This window comes from Gouania willdenowi, chromosome 9, assembly GCF_900634775.1.
Source record: "Gouania willdenowi chromosome 9, fGouWil2.1, whole genome shotgun sequence".
In the NCBI taxonomy this organism is placed as follows: domain Eukaryota; kingdom Metazoa; phylum Chordata; class Actinopteri; order Blenniiformes; family Gobiesocidae; genus Gouania; species Gouania willdenowi.
Genome location: NC_041052.1, coordinates 33,073,799 through 33,095,682, shown reverse-complemented (window position 1 = coordinate 33,095,682; position 21,884 = coordinate 33,073,799). Strand labels below are relative to the sequence as shown.

Below are 21,884 nucleotides of genomic sequence, written 5' to 3'. Positions count from 1 at the left end.
TTGTTTAGGTTTTTTAAGGGGGGAAGGTTGGTGTTTATCTTTTTTGGTCAATCTTTTAGTGATTTATTTGTCTTTTTTTTTGTGTTTCAGTCTTTTTTGTCTGTTTTAATTTGTTTTTGTTGCTTTTTTGGTCTGTCTACAGTGCTCTTTGTCAGTTTTTAGACCTTTTTGTCTGTTTTTGGTCTGTCTACAGTGCTCTTTGTCAGTTTTTTAGACCTTTTTGTCTGTTTTTGGTCTGTCTACAGTGCTCTTTGTCAGTTTTTTAGACCTTTTTGTCTGTTTTTGGTCTGTCTACAGTGCTCTTTGTCAGTTTTTAGACCTTTTTGTCTGTTTTTGGTCTGTCTACAGTGCTCTTTGCCTATTTTTGGTCTGTTTACAGTGCTCCTTGTCTGTTTTTAGTCCTTTTAATTTGTTTGAATCTGTTTTTGGGCTGTCTACACGGCTCTTTGTCTGTTTTTAGTCTCTTTGTCTATTTTTGGAAGAACGCTGAAATATTCAAGCATCTAATCAGAAAACAGCTAATTAAGGTGCATTTTCACCCCCAAAAAATGATGGCAGTTTGCAGTAGAATACGTTTCTTAAACTTCACGTGAACATGTTTTTAGTGAAGGATGAGAGTCAGCACTATACAGTGGTATCACTGAGCTGCAGTAGGATTCCCTTTTCTCAGCAGTGGTCATAATATTACAGAGATTGTACTTTCGATGACTTTTCTCTGAGCTCTGCAGACAAAAATTGGCACGTTATCCAGGAAAACACACGTGCTTTCCCTTAGGTCCTCTGTTCTCCTATAGACGCTTCCTGTCTGTTTCTCGCCCACTTTCATCTTTCACTGTCACTTCCTTCACCAAACACCTCAGACCATCCTCCTCTTTCTCAGAGAAGCTCCTGGACCGTCCTTGTGTTTTAAAAGTGAAATGAGGCAAACTGTGCCAACATCTGATTCTTTACTGTTACTAAACCAAAAATAAGGAGAAAAGACAAAATGCCAAAAAAAAAAATCACCAAAGATACACAAAATTACGATAAATAAGTAATAAAATGACATCAAAAATACATCACAAATAGATCAAATAACCAAAACACAAAAAAAGACAAGACAACACCAAAGATCCACAAAATTACAACAAATTAATAAATGAAATCAAAAATACAAAAAATAACAACCAAAGGACCCAAATCTACCACACAAATACACAGAATGACAATATTACATAAAAATACACCAAAAATAAACAGAACACAAAGGATGCAGAAACAGACTCAAATTGACCACTCAAACACACAAGATTACAACAACAAAAAAACATGAAATGACACCAAAAAATAAACAAAATGACAGCAAAAATTCACCACAAAATGCAGAAATTAGCCAAAACAAGTACATGTTTAAAATAAAGTGTTAGCACAGGGAACACCTCATACGATCCTGGACTATGTCTTTGTGTTTTGAAAGTGAAATGAGGCGAGTTGTGCCAACATCAGCCGGTGAATTCACGCTCCTATCTGTTGGTTTACAGCGGGACGCAGAAACCAGAGCCTCCCCCTGACGTGCACGGCCTCGCTGACCTCTCCCACTGTCTCCCAGGGTGGGCGAGGCTTTTTTCTTCAGAGGTGAGAGGAACTGCAACACTTAAAGCCACGTGTGAGGAAAAGGTCAGAGGTGATCCGCCTCCGTCGCATCCATTCCTCTCTAATTGGATTAACCACATCCTGAGTGCAGATGATGACAAATGTAAACAATGGGGATCACAGATGATATTTTGGATAACAGCAGGCGTTGTTTCTAGTTAGGACATGATCACACCGAGCACAACTACAAGCTGGTGTTACATCTCAATTAGTGGTCGTGTTATCCTGTGACTGATAGTTGTAAAGGGTGTTTTCATATTAAAATACACACTGAGCGACAGCATTAAAGCAAGGCTTCTTACTTAACCTGTCACCACTTATAATAGTGACCAGATGAACTAATACACCCTATGTAGGAGTGATTTCTCCCAACATCTTCAAACAGGTACCATAGATGTCCTCAGCTGCTTCCCGCATTTTCATCACACCGATCACTCATACAATTTGGTGTTGGGGTTCCACTGGGGATCATGTAATCTGGTGACTGAAAGTTCTTATTGGATTACAGAGAGCACATGCTGTCATTCAGTTTGATGTTGAAGTTGTCACCTCAAGAGCGAGATGTAGAAAGCTTTACTTAAGGCCTCTGGTGTGACAAAACTTTCCGTGTGTGGATTAATGAGGTCTCCGTGGACTGAGATCATGTGACCTGATACGCCAGTAAAAGCTGGCGTCACTTTAAGTGTGGAACCTCTGACAGGTCCCTGTGGATGTAGAGCTTTAAACATGTTTAAAAATCCCGCACATGAGAACATCCAGCAGTGAAACTGAACCAGCATGAGCTCTGAGGGATTAGATGGCATTTTAACACCGGGGGTGAAATGGGTTTTCTCCACAGTGGCCCCTGAACCTTCACACTCACCGTCACGCTCCAATAGTCGCAGCGAGCATCAAACGTGAGCCATTCCCAGCACTTCACACAGTGACTCTGTGGGAGAAGCCTCCTTTAAACTGAAGTCCCCCGATCAGCTCAGACACACACTGGCTCTGGGGCCAAATGCGGCCCATTGTCTTATTTATTGCCGGTCCCCAAAGTAAATATACAGAATGACTCAAAAATGTACAGAATGACACACACAAGACGACTACAAAAAAACACAAAGAATCTGTACTACAAAGCTGGATTTATTCTTATTGCTGACTTTATGGATGGGCCCCAAAAAGCTCTCCTATGTATCCCCCCTTATAGATGGCCCTGTCTCCACATGACTGCTCTTCAAAGTTCATGTCTGTGTTCAAACACCTTCAAGTACCCGGTCTCTTGAACCTTTATTTTGGGGGTTGCAGGCTGAAAAGTTGCTGAAAACAAACTTTCAAGTTTCAGCTTTTTACACCTCTTTTTCAGTGAAAGATCATCGATTGGATGATTTGAAGTTTACACTACATTTTGTGTGTGGAGTTCTCCTATTTTTTATATGTTGGTGTATATTGTTTTATTTGTTTTTATTTATCACCAACTTCAGGAATTACTGCATTTTTCTGTATTTTATTTGGGGCGGATTAATCTATGAAAATATAGGGGGCGTGATGTGTTACCCGCGTATGTTTTTACCTGCCGGATTTCATTTGTACGGATGTCGCTGTTTTGACTGGTGAAGCTGGTGAGTTATTGTGTAGATGTTAAACCTGTGTTAACTACCTTAAATGTTCATGTGTGCAGTTCATACAGTCGATATTATGTCCGTGTTGTTAATGTTGTGGGTGCGTTTGTTTATGTCGTTACAGTTGATTACCTGGCTGGCAAACGACACGGTTACTGTAATAGTCAGCGTTGCATGGAAATAAAACTGTTAAAAGACAGCAATCCGATGTTCGAGCTTCAGTGACACACTTTTCACCAGTTAAGCACACCCTTTACGGTGGGAGTTAGTGGATTAAAGGTAGTTAGTCCAATAAAACCGTACATTTTGTCTATATTTGATTTAAGGCTACCTGTAGTGAAAATGTATATGTCACACCGGAGGGTGGGTTTTTTTGTGTGAATTTTTAAATTGTTGCACCAGCATATGAATTATCCACTGAGAGAAAATGAGTCACGTCCAGCTACCTTGCAAGCCATTTATTTTGTGTTCTCTTTAACAATAAAAATAGGTAGGAGGCCAAGATAAAAAATGTTCTAAAAGAGTTCCACAGCAAATACAGTACGGAATACACACTTAAAGCCTAGCTGCTCTGAGAGGGATCTGCGGGCTAAGCTAATTGGCACCAAGCCAAAGATACATCTGAAATCAGACATGGTTGTGACAGAATTTCTTCACAGAAAGTCTAAATGTAGCTTGTAAACCATTGTTCACAGCACTACTACATTTTTGGTTTTTGGCGGGTGTCGAGGCACTCACCGTGACCCCATCAGATTGTTCCCTCTTACTTCCTGGCTAAGAGTTGAGCTGTTGCCTTTTCTTTACGGTGCCTATTATGGTGCTGATCTTCCCGTCAATGAACAGATATCCTTTCACGCAGTTTTGATCACAGTTGCTCACCATATTTATGCACTCCCAAACAGTGTTTGGAATAACAGCGTTTAAAAAAACGGCGTTTTTTTTTTTTCAGTAACGAGATGGCGAGCGTGGAGCAGTCTGATGAAAAGTTGACATTTTTATGGTGACGATTCAAACACTACTTTAAATTAATTATGGTCAAAGGCAAGAACGTGTATGTGAAGTGTTCATTATATCCAGGAGAGAAGACTTTGTCGACATCCGTTGTAAACAACTCAAATTTAATGAAGCACCTCACAACGACACACGCATCTAAAAAATGTGAATTATTTGACATATAGCAACTTTTTTTTTTTTTATAGTAACGCAAATAGTTACTTTCCTTGGTAATGACTTACTTTTATTATAGAGTAATTCAATTACTAACTCAGTTACTTTTTGGAACAAGTAGTGAGTAACTATAACTAATTACTTTTTTAAAGTAACATTCCCAACACTGGTTGTATTACATGCATTGATTGAATAAAGTGTTTTCTGAAAGCACCCCTGGCTTCATACGCAGCTGTAGTGAGGAGGTGGGTTACAAAACGAGGTGAGCGATCATGATTGGCTAAGGCGGCGTCATGTTTCATGGTAGCCAATCAGAGCCAGTGTTTTTACACACGTGCCACACACACAACCACTACAGATTTGATGAAGCAGCAGAGATGGCGAGCGTGGAGCAGTCCAATGAAAAGTTGTCATTTTTAAGATGACGATACAAACACTACTTTAAATTAATTGTGATCAAAAACACGAACGTACATGTGAAGTGTACATTATATCCAGGAGTGAAGACTTTGTCGACATCCGTTGTAAACAACTCAAATTTAATGAAGCACCTCACAACGACGCACGCATCTAATAAATCTGAATTCTTTGACATATAGCAACTTTTTTTTAACAGTAACGCAAATAGTTACTTTCCTTTGTAATGAGTTACTTTTATTATAGAGTAATTCAATTACTAACTCAGTTACTTTTTGGAACAAGTTGTGAGTAACTATAACTAATTACTTTTTAAAAGTAACATTCCCAACACTGCTAACCAGTACAGACAGCCTTGTTTCTGCTGGTAACAACAGCTCTGTCCATTAGGCTAGTTGTCCATGCTGAATGGGTTCAGGGAGACATACAAGAAACAGGTAAATGGTGAGAAAGGTGATATTTAAGCCTCTCCTAACATACAACCTGGATGGTGCAGTGAAGAAGTGGACACACTGCTGCTTAGCGTTGAGAGCTAACAGGAAAAACTACACTTCCCACAATGTAAACCGACCTGTTACGCTTCTACCTCCCACAATGCATCATTTATTCACACCCACAGGTCGAACCGATGAACGCAAGTGCATCATATCCTGTCAAAATTGGTGACTCTCCTTAGATGATGCCAGACGGTATGAAATTGTTCTAAAAAGCCCTTCTAATGTGTTTTTAATAAAAAGGTGCACATATTTTGTTTATTGATAATACATTAAACAAATTTTTTGTTATATACATTTTCACTACAGATACCTTTTAAATGTTGTCATTTCCTGCAGCTTTAACGACCCAGTGAGATCTGAGGGATAATGGCTGAGCCTCATGTGTGCAAAGTAAAGACGGAATAACCGCAGCTGCATCAGAGATGTTGGAGAAAAAAGGTGTTGTTATAACTGAGCTGAAATAAATTCTTAAAGCTGTAATCTGCTCAGCCACATGAAGGACAAATGCCAACAAAAATACCCACAGACACACGCGGTGACTCCTTGGTTTGTGTTTTGGTGGCCAACTTTGTATTTTTCTGAAAAAAGAGCGATATTTTTCTCCACTTTGGAGCTCCAGCAGGGAGGGAAGATTTCTAGATCCAACATTTCAAGCCCGTAGTATCATTAGATGAGCACTGACTGTGTGGGCATGGGAGGAAAGTATGAGTCACAGCCTTTGGACACTGGCTGTCTGTCACACACACACACACACACACACACAGTCAGGGTGAAAGTGGACATTAGCAGCGAGACAACGGTCACTTTCTTCATTTGCTTAACTGTAGCATTCCTGAAGGAGTGCGGGGGCGCGGCTTTGTCCTGAAGGTCAAGTGTGTCTGCCTTTGCATGGAAATGTCCAGAGAGAATTAAAGTTTCCATCCAAAGCAGCCAAGAGCAGAGCCTCTGATTCACTGTGATCACAGAAAACAATTGATTATTTCTGAGTCATTTTTATCTATTTTAAATAAATGAGGGGAAATTTTCAATGGGTCACTGAATGTAGCCTCACATGCATGTTTTGGGATAATGTCCACCATATTTTTCTAATGTTAGCTTTAGCAAGTGTAGCTTACCGTTGGAAGCCAAATCTCACAGAATTTGGCGTAATCTCAGCACGTTGTTGTTTCTGAACATTTCTGTTGTGTATTAATATAAAATTATTGACAATGGTTAATTCTATTAAACGTGTTAAGCATGTTTGGTACAATTTCAGGAAGTTAAGTAGCCTGTAATGACATCTGATTAGGAAAAGACGATGAAACCGAAGCTTATTTCAGGTACAAGCGGCCGAACTGAGCTTCCTTCACATGGTGGCTAGGCTCTCCCTTATTGTGAGAAGCTCAGTCATCTGGGAGGGACTTGAAGAAGGGCCACTGCTCCTCCGCATTGAGAAGAGCCAGATGAGGTGGCTCGGGCACCTGATTAAGATAGCCCTCTGACACCTCCCTAGTGAGGTGTTCAGGGCACGTCCCACCGGTAGGCGACATGCTAGAAAAACTGGGAATGCCTCGGGATGCCCCAGGAAGAGCTGGGAGAAGTGGCTGGGGAGAGGGAAGTCTGGGCTTCACTGCTATGCTGCCCCCATGACCCAAACACAGATAAGTGGTAGAAAGGATGGATGAATGAAAGAAAATGGAAATGTTTTTGAAAATTTGAGGCTTTAGCATACATAAAGTACACAGAAAACTAACGACAACCAAACCCACCATGAAGGCACGTCAACATGCAGCTGTTAAACTGGTATGGTACTGGTACGGGCGACCGTGGCTCAGGTGGTACATTGGGTCGTCTTTAAATCAAGAGGTTGGGAGTTTAATCCCAGTTTATACCTGTCTATGTGTGGAAGTGTCCTTGGGCAAGACACTGAACCCTAAATTGCCCTCAGTGGTTGACCAGCGCCTTGCATGGCAGCTCAGTCCCATTGGTGAGTGAATGGGGGAATGAACTGATATTTTGTACAGCACTTTGAGATTACTTCAGTGTGGGGATGAAGTGCTATATAAATCAAATAACCTTATGACAGACTGTGCAGCGGCCGCTTCATATTCCTTCCAAACATACTTATTTTGAAGAGAAACCGGAAGATTTTACCCTTCATTTACTGTGTTTTATTGTTATTTTGTATTTTTTTTTGTTTAGTGGGTTCTTTGTCATGTGTGTAACTTTGGTTTTCTGTGTATTATTGGTTTTTTTTTTTTAGTTTTGTTGTCATTCGTGTGTCTTAGTTGTCTTTTCTGGTGTTTTGGAACTTGGGTTCTCACGGTGTTTTTGTGGGATTATTATGTCAAATTTGTATTTTTGTTATTTATTTGTAGTTTTGTTTGTTTTGTAGTCATTTAGTCAACGCCCTCATTTTGACAATGTGGGATAAGGAGACTTGACAGTGTTTTTTTTTTAGTGTCATTAAGGTCCTCTACTATAAAGCTTGATAAATACAGTACATCCTCTCTTTTAGCTTCACCTCACCAAACAGGTTAGGTGTTCAGCCTAAATTACCACGGGTGTAGTTGTCAGCGACATGTCAGCTCCGTGAAGACTTTTCCGCTCAGCGTGGTTAGCTTAGCTGCACTTAGCTAACGCTGGTCCGCCTCCGGTCTCCTCTTCACCTCTCCTTTTACTTTCCTTTTAGTCCTCGTCGTCAATGTGGTGTGTGCACAGACACAAATGAAGAGAGGTGGCTGGTTGGAGTTTACGTTACTGATTTCACGTTTAGGCATATAGGTTGCTCATCTGCGACATGTACTTACTGCTGCGTCTTTGGCTTCCCACGCATGTGCACACACAGGCATGATGCATTAAGGACAGTATAGCACACACTGAATAAATCCTGGAAGTTAGTGCGATAAGAGGAAATTCAGCTTCATTGTGCATGCCCTTTGTGTATTGTTGTTGTTGTTGTATACAGTATGTATGTTGCCGTCATTATGTGTATTTTTCCACATTCTTTGCGTTCCACAAATTAAATGTGCCGATATTTTACTGTTGGCTGAACAGGGTCAAAAAGTAAAGAGGAGGGGTTTTCAGTTGTTTTAACAGAGTGATAAAAAAGAAAGATTAGTAATAATAATTTAACCTCCATCTCTGTGGATTAAATATCGCCCCTGCTAGCAGAGGAGAGTCACTACAAAAACATTGTGATTCTTGGCCTTTAATAACAGGAAAAGTTGTAAACTTCCCACTGTAAGAAAAAAAAGAAAAAGCTACAAGGGTCTGAAAACTCACAACACAAAGCAACAAAGTATTTAAGCTGACTTTGCTGTTTTAGCCTGATTTCCCAGTGTTCTGTGCTCTTGTTTCTGGAGTGTTGCTTTTTTCCGCTAATGCGAGCTGATGTCATTTCAATAATAGGCTCGGGATTAGCAGTTGGGCCTGGTTTCTGGGCCTCTGCTCCTCCCGTCCTCCTGACAGCTGTGAGAACTTTCAGGACACACAAAGGTGGTTTCCGATGAGGCCAACCCTCGGCGCTCCCTCTTTCGACAGCTGCAAATTGGTGTTGATATCTGCTCTCACTGGAGTTGGCGCCTGGCGTTGGGTGGGCCGCTGTGGCGTGGTTCCATTGGTGCCATCCAGCTCAGGCAGCTGTCAGGTCTTACTGAGAGACTGTGGAAACATCTGATGACTGAGGCCTGCAGGTTCCCAGGCTGAGCCAGGAAAACACTCAGTGAGGGATGTCTATAGATTTCTCCTTTTGTTTCTAAGGGACAAGCAGAGAAGGTGGAGCTGCAATGAACACGGGTCTGGAAGTAATCTGTAGGTTTCATTGGGGGTTTTCTCTCTCTGACGCCATTCAAAGGAGTCATCAGGGACTGTTCCACCCCTGCAAGAAGATGAAAATATCAGTTTTATAGAAAATACTACAAATCTGATTATCATCTTTCCAATTCCGGCAAGTATATTTATTCTTTTATGACCTGATAAGACAATTGGTGGACCTGACGACACAGCTCGGCCCCCTTTGATACTGCTCAGCCAGCGCAGCTACGTGCTAAGCTAACTGAACATATGGGATGACCCTTTCCATAACACCAAAAAGTAGGACAATATAGGGCAAGAATAATTATACAGCACTCTGGCAGATTCCTATCTACAATAAAATGTTGTGAGGTTCATAAATGATGTTTGTGCAACTGAAAAGGAAAAAATATGAATAAATGTGAAAAGGTGTTTGTTTACAGAACTTGTGTGGGACTCAAACATTGAGCACTGATATGCATGTGTTAAAGTGCAACATTTGTGGAACCAAATAACATAAATACTAAACAAAATAGTGTTTTAAAACATAAATAACATTTATGTAAACAACAAAGAAAATTTGAGGGGGAAAATGTGGTTACCATTGAAATGCTCAAAAGCGTAAAGCTCCACCTTCATTCTCTGTAGCAGCTGAGGAGGCTGCAGCACTTCTTTCATCATGGGTTCCAAGCCCCCACTGCCCCTGGGCCTGTTCATCTCCTGCAAGGAGTGTTACACAAAACAATACTGTTCTCATCCTTAAACAATCTGTATTGTTTTCAACCCAATAAATATAAATGATTCATCTGTAAAATCAAATTGCTGCATTACAAATTAATTTGGTTGAAAAGCTTCCAACAGAAATTAGTAAACCTATATTTTCAGATGTAAATACATTGCAAACTAACATAGCAAGTGGATGCCAGGGAGTGACGCAATATTACCATATGTATTTATGAAAAATTAATTAACACATAAAACTAGTGTACTTACCAAAATAGTTGATCATCTTCATTACTTCTGGAGAAAAGAATGTCTTCAGTGAAAAAGCACGTCTGTTGCTTTTGTGCTTCTCCGTTTCTTTCAATGGCAGCTTTTCCCTTCATGTTTATACCACAACGACAGAATGTCCAGAAGCTATCAAAGGAGTCTCGACTGCTTTTCAGAATAAAATTGTGCTAATTTCTCTATTCTGTGTTGAATGATGTCTGGCATTTTTGCATGATTACTAACTACAAACTTCTGTCTACGAAGCCGGCACGGACATGACATAGCCAGCATGCGGGGCCTTGTTTATGTTTTTAACCAATGATTTACCAGATGTGTATTTGACACCGCTCTTAGCTAATCAGATGTTACGAGATTGAATCGTGCGCTGGGTCACAGCAAGCTCTTCAGTCCCAGCGCCTCAAAAAGGAAGACAAATATGCGTCTGGCTTAATGCTGCGCAGGACGCCTGACAGAGCATTGAAAATCTGGACTGTCCGGCCACCCATACTGATCTCTGGTCTCAGAAGAAGAATGCACATTTGCCGTCTGTAATAAGTGAAACGCAAAGATTCATAACATCACACACAGCCCAGTACATGATATGACACACAATACACCCACACAAACAAATTACAGAAAAATACACAAAACAACAACCCTGTTTTTGCACATTTTTGTCGTCCTTGTTTAGTTTTCTGTCAATTTTCATGATATATACTGTATCTATATTTATATTCTCTCTTTGTGTATCTCTGTTGTTATTTTGTGTATTTCCTGTGAATTATGTCTTTTCATTATTTTTCTGTTATTTTTTTGTGTTTTTCATTTGCTTTGGGGTATGTAGGCCCCCGGCCACCCGTCGCCCTTGTCTGATCTGAAATGTATTCATGTGATGAGCTGGTGTTGCTTTAAAAGCTTATTGGAAACACATTGGTGACTTTAATGGGGCTTTTGGGGTTATTTCCTGCAGCACAAAGAGGGATGGAGGAGCTGCGCCCTTTCTTTCCTTCTGTCATGAAATGTGACGAGTTAAAGAGTCAGACTCTCTGAAACGATCCCGTGTTCCCGTCCCAACGCCCCACGGCCTGTGTGAGGGGTTTTCCTGAGGGTCGGCTCGCTGACCTGCAAAGAGAGCCTTTGTGTCGGACACAATGGAGGCCTTTTGCAGTGATGGAGGAGGAGTGTTGGTGTCACGACCTCACAGCAACATTTTGCAGCAAGAGGCGCAAAAAAAGTCGACCCGAGAGTGCTCGACAATCCTATTAGTGATTAATAAAGCCACTGTAGGCGGCACAAGTGACCATTAGGGATGAGGAGGCATGTCTGTAATCATGATGGATGATTAAACTCCGACCCTGCTTTAGTTTCTGACACTACAATGGAGTTTTCATGTACATAAACGAGCAGATATTAATCTGATACTGGCTGCTAACATCCTGGATTTATTTTGTGTGCTCTGTACTACGACGCTGGTTAACTACTTACTGGGCTAAATCACCAGCACCTAACCTGGTCAGGAGTAGACTAAGTCCTGGATAAGATCTGAGCCAGTATAAACCACCGCCTCATGACCAATCAGATCTCTTGGAAAACGACCTGCAAAAGAAAGGGCGGGTCATTCTGTGGACACATTGACGAATATTTATGGATCAATGCAATCATTTCATTTACCCAATGACATCCTTTAGGAAAAATACAGATAGTTTTCCTTTAAGATAATACGGGCTGTATAAAATACAAATATTGTTAACTTTATGATGTAAACTGACTGTATGAACACAGCATCAAAGCCACAGAATGCACCCAAATTGAGGCGGATATGTGAATAGAAACACGTCTGTGCCTTAATAAAGTGAAATTGTAACTGATCAGAGTGTCTGTTTGTTCTCCGAACAATTCATATTATATAATGCCAATAATTTACACATTTAAAGTCTGCAATTCTATGCCTGCATTCCTTTCTTGCTGCTTTTTGTGCTTTAACAGTGTTGTTTTTGGTCTGAATTATGGATTTTAATTCTCCATATTTTTATAGAGTTATTCCTCAATTGTGACGTAAGTTGCTCTACACAGTTTCTCCGTGTTTGTAGTTGGCCTTGAAGCTGCAATCTCCGCCCCTTTCATGTGTGCGTGCACATAGCCAGACTTAAATCACCTGGGCTTGGTGAACATCTTAATAACCTGCGTTGTAGTTTGCTCTGTGATGGAGAATGTTTGGTTAGGTGAAGCTAACAGAGAAGATATACTCTATACCCTTAGTGTTGTCATTTTGTGTGGTTTTTATTTTGGTCATTTTGTCATTTCCTATACTGGTAATTTGTTTTAATTTTGAGTGTTTCTTTGGATTTTTAGTCGTGTGTGTTTTTGAAGTCTTTTTGTGTGATTTTGCTGTGTTATTGGAGTTGTGCTATGTCTTATTGTTCTCATTTTGTGTGTATTCGCAGTTGATGTGTTTTTGTTTTTTTGTCTCTTTGTGCTTTTTAGGGTGGTTTTGTGTGTTTCTGTAGTCATGTTGTGTACTGTGTTGCGTAGGGTGACCATATTTTGATTTCCCATGAAGAGAACACTTTATCGACCTTGTCATACTCAAATTACCTTACTCAACATTTTCTTCAATCTGCTAGTGTAACAGTAAAAATACATTACAATAAATAAACATTTTATTTAAAAAATGTTTCTCTCTTTATAACAAATACTTTGAAATCACTGGTGACTCCAGTCAATAATATTGTACATTATAATGTTCTGTTCTTGAAAAAATCTCACAAAAACCTTCTTAAAATCTCTCAATCAGTGAAACAATGAGAAACATCTCCTCCTAGAAATTTAAACTACAACAAAAAAATAATTGTTTAGAGAACAGTAAATAATCATTAAATATATATTTCAATAAATAACCTTTTCAATTAAACCCACCACTATTTGGTCACTTTTAATCTATCTTTCCTTGGACTTTGCTTCTTTTTCTTTTTTCCTCAAGTGTAGCGATTTTGTCAAAACAATGCGGCATCTTTGATGATTCTGTGACATGTGAACAAAATTATTATAATCAACCATATTGACTATATGGAATTTCTCAAATAGAGCAAATATTAGAGGAGTTACAGTCTTTAAAATCAACATGTTCCCCGAGATGCATTTAAGGTTCCTCGGAAAATGTGTAAAATATCCCCAGACGGCCTGGACAAGACGTGAAAAGAGGACATGTCCGGGTCACCCTAGTGTGGTGTGTCATGCTGTGTATCTTTCCAGGTAAGGGTTAAGGAAACTTGAAGCTTAGAGGAAAGAGGCGAGGCTACATAATCAGGTCGACTTATCTGTTCAAACTTGGGTGGATAGATTATGGGTCTGATAATTATAGTGTATCAGCATCACACTGTGACACGGGTTCATTCCCACTGGTGTACAGTCACGCTGTGCAGTGTGTGGCCTTCTGGGAAACAAAAGCGTTACATCAGTGCGAGCAGGAGGCCACGGCGCCGCACGTTGAATACATGACGATGGTAAACAAGAGGCCCTGACGAGGTGAACCCGATCAATACCGGTGCCGCTTTGCTACAGGGCAGCCTTTGTTCGGTCGGCGAGGCGCTGGGAACAAAGCATGGGTCATGTGAAGTGTCAGGGTCGATCACTGCGGTTGGCACCGACATGAAGGTTCCACGATAACACGTCAACATTTCGTGACGGGGGTCACCCTTAGAGCTGCGACCCCAAATCCCTTTTTAATGACAAGCTGCGAACAAATCAAGGGAATCGTTCAAATTCTCAATTATACTGAATCAGACATAAGCAACAGGGGGCTCGGGGGCCACATGCAGCCCTAATTCTGTGTGGCCCGTAAGTAAAAAAAACACAAATTGACAAAAAAACCCCTAAAATTTAAGAAATATCCACAAAAAGATAACAAAGAAAAACATAACCCAAAACATAAAAAGAAACAACTACACAAAAATCCCTAAATAAACAGATAACTAAAAATAACACAGACATTTACAAAAGTATAGCAAAAATACAGAAAACCACTCAAAACTATCATAACAAATCATAAAATATCACAGAAGAATACACAAAAGGACATCAAATATGACAAAAATACACAAAGTCATAATAGAAATACACAAAATCTACCAAAAGTTGCACCAGATGACTAAAAAAGTAACACAAAATAACAGAGAAATGACTCAAAGAAGCTACTAAAATACAGAAAATTTCACAAAAGGACAAGACACAAATTAAGCAATGCGTTGGTTCAGGCAGACACAAAGTCAAGCTAACTCACCCAATCATCTGACAATAGCTGTTAAACAACAGACAGCATTTGTCCCCCTAATGTAGTTAATCACCCGGCTGATCATGTGCCACGCTTCCCATCGGTTGCAGTTAGTCACGGCGCTGTATATAACCCATGGCAACAGGCCTACTTCCGCATGCTTCTTCTGCAAATGTCTAGCAACCCACCGCCACCCCAACTGCTGCTCTTCTGTCTAATTAAACATTGTAACTTGTTGCCATCTAACGTTTGTGGTTCTATTCCAGTTACTCATTCAGACCGCTCTCTCTGCTTATGCCTCTCCATGTAGCTCATGGTAGAGAGAGGGTGAGCTCCCTTCACTTCGGGCTGTCCACGCAGCTGCTGGAAGGGCAGAGAGGTCCCAGAACAAAGTCTTACTGTTCACACATTTCAAGGTATTTTATCTGTAAAACGGGAGGTTTAGCAAGTGTATCAAAACAGACATGTCAAATTTTTTACGACATAATCTGGATTGATTTCAGCCTAACCCTCCCGGCTTCTGTTAGTTGTCTGAAAGGAAAGATGAAGGGAAATTGCTGAACTCTGAAACGGAATTGAGGAAATTTTGAAACAGAAAACCAAAGTCACTTTTACAACTTTAAGGCTCTTTCACACTGAAGAGTCCTGGAATGGTTAGAAAAGGATTTGGTTGCCCAATCAATCCGCCTCATCTCGGCTCGGAACAAACACAGGGGCCCTCATTTATCAACCTTGGGTGAAAACGGATGCAATTTTGAGTTCACATTTGTTCGTATGACATGACACACGTGTGATTTATTTATTAATATCTGACCAATCCCAGTGTACAATTTATCTGGTGTTGATAAATCCGGAGGCTGAATTTAATTGTCATTAACATATTATAACATTGCCCCCATCAGCCACCCTATAAAGGACCTCAGAAAAACGCTCTGTGAAGGATCAGATACCGAGCAGGTGACGTCTGCCCCCCTGTGCGCACTGCGAACAAACCTCACAGTAGAGATCCTAGAGAGACACACAGAAAAATGACATTTATATCGCCCTCAGCTTTAGGCAATGAATAACATGTTAAAAGAAACAAAACCCTTAAAAAAGACTAAATGTCCTTTATCTTCGTTTATTATGCCTTTAGCTGATTTCACCTATACTTCATCACATTACTGAACAGATACAGCAGCGCATTTGTAAAAGTTTCTGGTATCCTTTATATTTCAAAGTATGAATGAGGTCCGGTTTACTCCGCATAGATCCCAGTGAAGGCTGTGCTGAACACATTTCTGGAGCATCAAAGAAGGTTTAGTGTGTGTGTGTGTGTGTGTGTGTGTGTGTCGTTGAACCACACACTCAGATCTATATTTCAGACGGTAGCAGAGTTTACCAGTGGAGTTATACGGTATTCCGTGGAAGAAAAACCAAAAAGTGGTATCGATAATACTGTGGGCTTTTTAAAAATTACACTTATTTTGTTTAATTCATTTTAATAATCTTTCATCTGTTCTGAATGTGTGTCTGCTCATGCTTAAATGGCAGCTGAGGTTTGATTACTACTTTATTTTTCGTGTCATCCACAATCCATACACTCAGGTTTGCTTACATAGGTCAGACCTGACGTGAGCTCTGATCGTAGCGTACGCTCATGTCAAAATTGATAAAAACCAAAGCATGCGTGAATATGGTCGAACGCATGTTGCACGCTCAGATCTGAATGTTCGAACGGTTGATAAATGAGGGCCAGGAGGTGTAGAAGATAAGGGGCGCCGCCCTTGTGGCGAACCGCAGTTCTCCCGCTCCTGTGTTATGATTGTTTTTTCATGTTTTCTTGGACGGGATGAAACTGAAATGTAATTTTGTTGCTCTGTAACATGTGCAATGACAAATAAACCCAACTCAACTCTAACTCTAAGATGAAGCAGAGTGTACAGCGGCTATGGTGCAAAACTAAACATCAAGACCACCTAGAAGCATATTGTTACTGCTCCATTGTTGTGAACGTTTAAATGAGAGCTTCTTTTTCTCATTTCTGCTTGTCTGCCCAGAGAAGTCTGTACTCTAGTAACGGCGCCCCCAAGAGAGTAGCTCATGCACCTGCATCAGAGGTGGCTCGGCTCAGAAAGCTGTTTTCTGCCCGAGTCCCGGAGTATCCCAGTGTAAAAGCAGCCTTACTTCCAACCCAGTAAAAATGGGTCCTGAACCACAAGTTGAGAACCAATGCAGCAAAGCATCCCCAGTCACCTTCAGATGACCTCTGGAGTCAAGTAGGCACCACATGCATCAAACCTTCAGCTGTAGCTTTACCCCTACAGAGTTGCGTGACTCGGAGCAGAAGTTGGCTGAGACTCAGACAGCCATACTGGTCTCTAACCACTCCTCCCAGTGTATTTTAGACGTAATATTTAATCAGAGCGTGATGACCTTAACCTAAGAACTTCATGCCGTTATAGCCACAAATGAGAAGATCTGAGTCACTGCTCATCATCCCATCAACACCAGTCTGACTGTGTTGGTCCTTTTCTTTGGCAGGAACAGGGCTCACAATGCACCATAGTGATGGAAATGTTTATTTCATGGCACAAACTCACACTCGACATGTTTCGACACACAATAACAGGCACAAATGAAGCATGAAACCCTCCTATTGGTTCACAATGAATCATGAATGAATCATGATTAGATTCAAACCTCGGTATGGGAAACTATTAATGTTGGTGTTTATGCAACTTGTTGTTAAAGGGTCAATTCTTAAAGTATCCATGCATTGAGGTAAAAAAAAAAAAGTGATGTAATTTTTAATCAAAGAAAAACTGTGAGAAAAAAAGAAATAACCACTTAAATCTAAAAAAAAAAAAAAACCATTCCTACAGTTTTTCTGGAGTTTATAATGAATTCAACACAACTCCCAAGTAATGTAATGGCCAAGGTAAACAAAAGTGATCAGTGATAGCTAGGATGGAGAGTGAAAACAGTAGCTAGCTGCTAACGGCTAAAACCAAACCACTGGAGTTCTGAGCTAACCCAGCCATGCAATATAATAATAATAATACAATAGCTAGCTGCTTCTGCTAATCCTGAACACTAGCAATAAAAATAGCTAATTTTTGTATAGCATCACTAGCTTATACATTATCTTTTTATTTTAATAAAATATTCTCTCTAATACACTTTTGCTTGATAAACATTTGCCATAATATTACATGTCTAAGAAATTAATGTGAGCTTTATATGAGCTGACATTTGATGTGAAATAACAATGACAATGTTCTTGTTTTGGCGCTAGCATTTAACGCTTGCTCGATGCTGTTCACAAAACAACATAAAAGCAGACATGATTCCAATTAATTTTTCTGTTTCTTTCAATTGAAATACATAGGGTTGATATTAAAAAAGGCTGTTGCTATTGGTCCGGACCCAGACCTCAGACAAACCTGACTTTAGTTCCGGCACTTCCTGTGCGCATGCGTATAGTTCCATGGGTTTTATTTTAGCCCTAACCCAGGAATTACCCTATAATGTTTCTTTTCTTTTCATATATGTATTTTTAAAGGTGGAATTTGCCGTATAAAATATGTTAAAATGAAAAATGTCAGAAGTGAGACTCAAACCCACATCAGTGGAAGAAAAAATTCTTGAGTCTAGCACCTTCAACCACTCAGCCATCCCAACTCAGTGCTAACCTAGGCAGATTACGCTTATGTAGAAAAGCTCTAGCAGTGACAGAACTGTGCATGCACACAAGAAGTGCCAGTGTAGTGTAGAATAAACCTACCGTGAAAGTTTCCTACGGTAGACAGTGGGCATGCGCCCCTGGCAAACTGCGCATGCACATCCGTCATTTTGAAAAAAAGGTCATAATCTTTCCTTTAATTTTCAGGGTTCGGGTTATGGTTAGAATTGGGGTTTATCTAGTAGGAAAAATTAAGGTAACCACACATTGTACGTATACGTGTAAATATTTACTACGCCATTAGTGCGCATGCGCCTGTAGGAGGCTTTCACGCGTAGGATTATTTTTCACTACACCAGAACTATAGCCAGGTTTGTCTGAGGTCCGGGTCTGGAACTATAGACACTTCGTATTAAAAAGGCATAAGTTAGCATCTAAGTCATATCATCACATTATAACAGAATTAGCTTTAGCATATGTGTGTGTATCTACAGGCTTCTGTTGAAATATGCAGCAATACATGCATATTTCTGCTAAAATCATGCTAGCATCCATTAATTTTTTTTTTTAATCTGAATGTGAATTATGCTACATTGGCAAGATATTTTCAACAAGCACATGTATGACAATAACCGATACAATATCACCACTGAGAGGTGACTTGATCCTTAAAATGAAAGATTTCATGTTGTGTTGTGATTGACTGATTGGTTAATGATTAGCTACTTTGCTAGCTGGTGATTAGCTACTTTGCTAGCTAGCAATTAGAGACATTGTTTTAAAGAGACATACACAAATTGAAGTATCTACTGTAACTGCCAGTAAATGTTTTTGTTCAGTAAAACATTTAGCCATTATCCACATTACATTTAGCCATTAACTACTAGCCATTAGCTACATTACGACCTCAGACAGATGAAGTGGAATCCTTAAAGTAGAGGGTTTTGCTTCACCCTTTTTAATCTCTCCACATTTGTTACTGGATTGGCTCAACAGATCACAACCCACAACACAATATGCACATTAGTAGCATCACATTATATTTTCAGTACAACCAAAATATCTTAGTGACAATCATTCCTTTTGTTGTCCCACCCTAACTCCATCTCCCCTGTTCCCTTCCCCCCTCACCAAAGTGCAACACAGTCCTATCTTTTTATATGTTTCTCTATAATAAAGTTTTTCTAACTCTTCCTTAGGGAGGTCTGCTGATAGTCACAAACAATTACAGTTTCATTGCAATAAAAAAAAAATATTTCAGGTCATGCAACAATCAAATTGCTAGTTTGCAAATAATTGATAATTGCTAATTTAATAGTTAGCAATTAGCTCGTATGCTAATCAGAAATTTGCAAGTTAGCAATTCGCTAGATATTCAGCAGCACAACGAGACATACACATTAGTAATAAGTGTTTGCCAATACTTTGTTATTCGTAGACCTACAGTATATGTCAGTGTTAATGTTATATTTAATGATGAGAGCATATATGCAATTTAAGACATTAGCTGTGATTTATGAGCATGCAGACACATATGTACAGGATTACAATAAATTACACACATCTAAAGAGAAACCTTTTTTTCTGTTTTTGTGTGGTTTGTTTGCAATGTTTGAAGAAAGCTCAAAAGTTACCCCTAAATGTTACATCATGTTTTGTATAATAATTTTAGCCAGCCTGCTGACCATCTGATTCATTTAAGTTCTGTTGCCTTTTTTCAGCCCAATTTGATCAAAAGTGGATTAGCTCGGAAAAAATCAAATTCCAAACTTAAATGACTTTAGGTCTTAATAACCCCCACTGTTTAAAGCATTCACAACAGACACATTATGTAGAAGTGAATATGGCGTGGTTAGTCGAACAAGAAACACACAAATCAACATTTTGGGAAGCATTTAGACCAGAGATTGGCAACATCTATCACACACGGGGCCCACAAAGACGTGACCACAGTTTGTGTATTTTTGTTTTGGTTGTGTGTGTCGTGATTTTGTGTGTTTTTGTGGTAATTTTTTCTAATTTAGTCATCATTTTGTGTTTTTGGATACATTTATGTGTATTTCTGTTGTTTAATATATTTTCCTGTCATTCTATGTAATTTTTGTTGTTTTATATTTTTAGAGTCATTAGTGTTTTTTCTGAATCGGATCCAGATTATGAAGAATTGTGGGCGTTCATATGTTGTGAACAACTATAGGGTTATTCATTTCTGGAAAAGACTAGATTTGGAGCTTGGAGGAGGTTTGACTCTCTGAGCGCTTTTGTTTTCTACTATTTGTTGTGTATTTTTGTAGTCATTTTGTATATTTTTCTCTCATCTTTCTTATATTTTTGTTCTTTAGTATTTTGTATCTTTTGTTCTGTTTTGTTATTATTCTATTTGTTGTATTTCTCTGTTTTTTAGTTTTGTGTTTTTTAGACATTCTTGTATATGTTTGAAGCCATTTTTTGTAGGTTTTTCTGTCTTTTTTGAGTCATATTGTTTTATTATCATTTTGAGTCCTTTCTAATTGTTTGTTTTGTATTTTTTCTGCTTTTGGAGCCATTTTGTGAATTTACTTTGGAGACTGCCAATGTCTAGATTACATGGTTTGTTGCAACAACAATATAACACCGCCTACTGTCAGCTTTGTATTAAACATCTCGCTTCAAGTGTGTCTTAGGTGGACTTAAAGGGCCGTTACAGGAAGATTGAGAGGCCAGTAGTAGAGTCCAAAACAGTCCGTTCTTTCCTATTGTTGAATAAAGTTAGCCAAAGCGTATTCATCTCGCTCCCTTTACTTTCTCTGTGAGCAGCGTTAAAAAGTCATGAAAAAAAGTTTAGGTGTGTAAAAAAGGTTTTATTTCTGTGTTTCGGCTTCTATCACTTCATACCAGTTAAAGTTCCTAAACGTTTGATTACACAGGTTACAGGGACATGAGGCCAAACAACGTTTTTTAAAGTGGGCATAAGGGGTTAATGTTTGTCCTGTACGCTTTGAGCAAAATGTTCCTGCGACTCAGCTTGGAGAACAAAAGTTTGACACGTACGTGAGACTTTTTCCCACCATTTAAATAAAAACTCAACAAAGCCAAACACTGCTTTGGAAGATTGAAGCGCCATCTTTTGTCCTGGTGACTCCCAAATGTGGCTTCTTGACCATCAAGTAGTGAGAGTCTTTCCTACGGCGCTCACTCGTCCACAAATTTAATCCGATAGGTGAGCTGATGGCCGTTGTCCCAGGCATACAAAAGCTTTTCTTTAGGGTTGTAGTCAATCTGGGTGGTGTGTGCGTACTCGTTGGTGAAGGGAAGGCGGGGGACTGCCTCGGTGTAGGTGTGCGTGTCGTAGGCGTAGTTCACCTCGCCGTCTTTCTGGTTGTAGACATTGACGGCGTACAAGACGCCACAGATAATGAAGCAGTTTCCGTAAGAGTTCCTCTTGAGTCTAGTCCGGTAGGTGGTCTCCTTTTTTAGGGACAAGTCGCCCGGATCCAGCCTGCTGATGACGATCATTTCCTGCTGGTTGTAGTCGTAGTCGACGGACGGGTAGATCACCCACAGGCCACTCTCATCCACCGCAAAGTCGATGTCCGAATGGCCTCGCCACTTCCATGGAGTGGTGTCCTCGTAGACCACATCGTGTAGCAGCGTCCAGGCGGCCACGTACCGCATTCTCAGGTCATACTTGATGATGTTCTTGGTGAAGGCGCGGTTGTAGTAGAAAGCTCCATTGTACACCACGTGTCCCGTTCCAATCCAGTTGTAGGGCAGTTTGAAGAGATTGCTCCAACGACCTGAAATGGACAAGAGGAAAGCGTTAGCTTCAAGCTAACTTTGGTGCTGGGTCACTGACCAGACTCGACCAATAAGTCGACTTGATAACAAAACCT

General features: G+C 39.9%; 1 protein-coding gene across 1 annotated transcript in view; it reads right to left on the bottom strand.

Moving 5' to 3' along the window:
- Window positions 1-18,390: 18,390 nt before the first annotated feature.
- Window positions 18,391-21,884, bottom strand: part of LOC114470160 (olfactomedin-like protein 2A) — a 39,691-nt gene continuing 36,197 nt past the window's right edge. Inside the window, exon 8 of the mRNA XM_028458178.1 lies at window positions 18,391-21,788. Coding sequence (XP_028313979.1) covers window positions 21,184-21,788 — 605 coding nt within the window. The 3' untranslated portion in view covers window positions 18,391-21,183. The remainder of the gene's footprint in view (window positions 21,789-21,884) is intronic.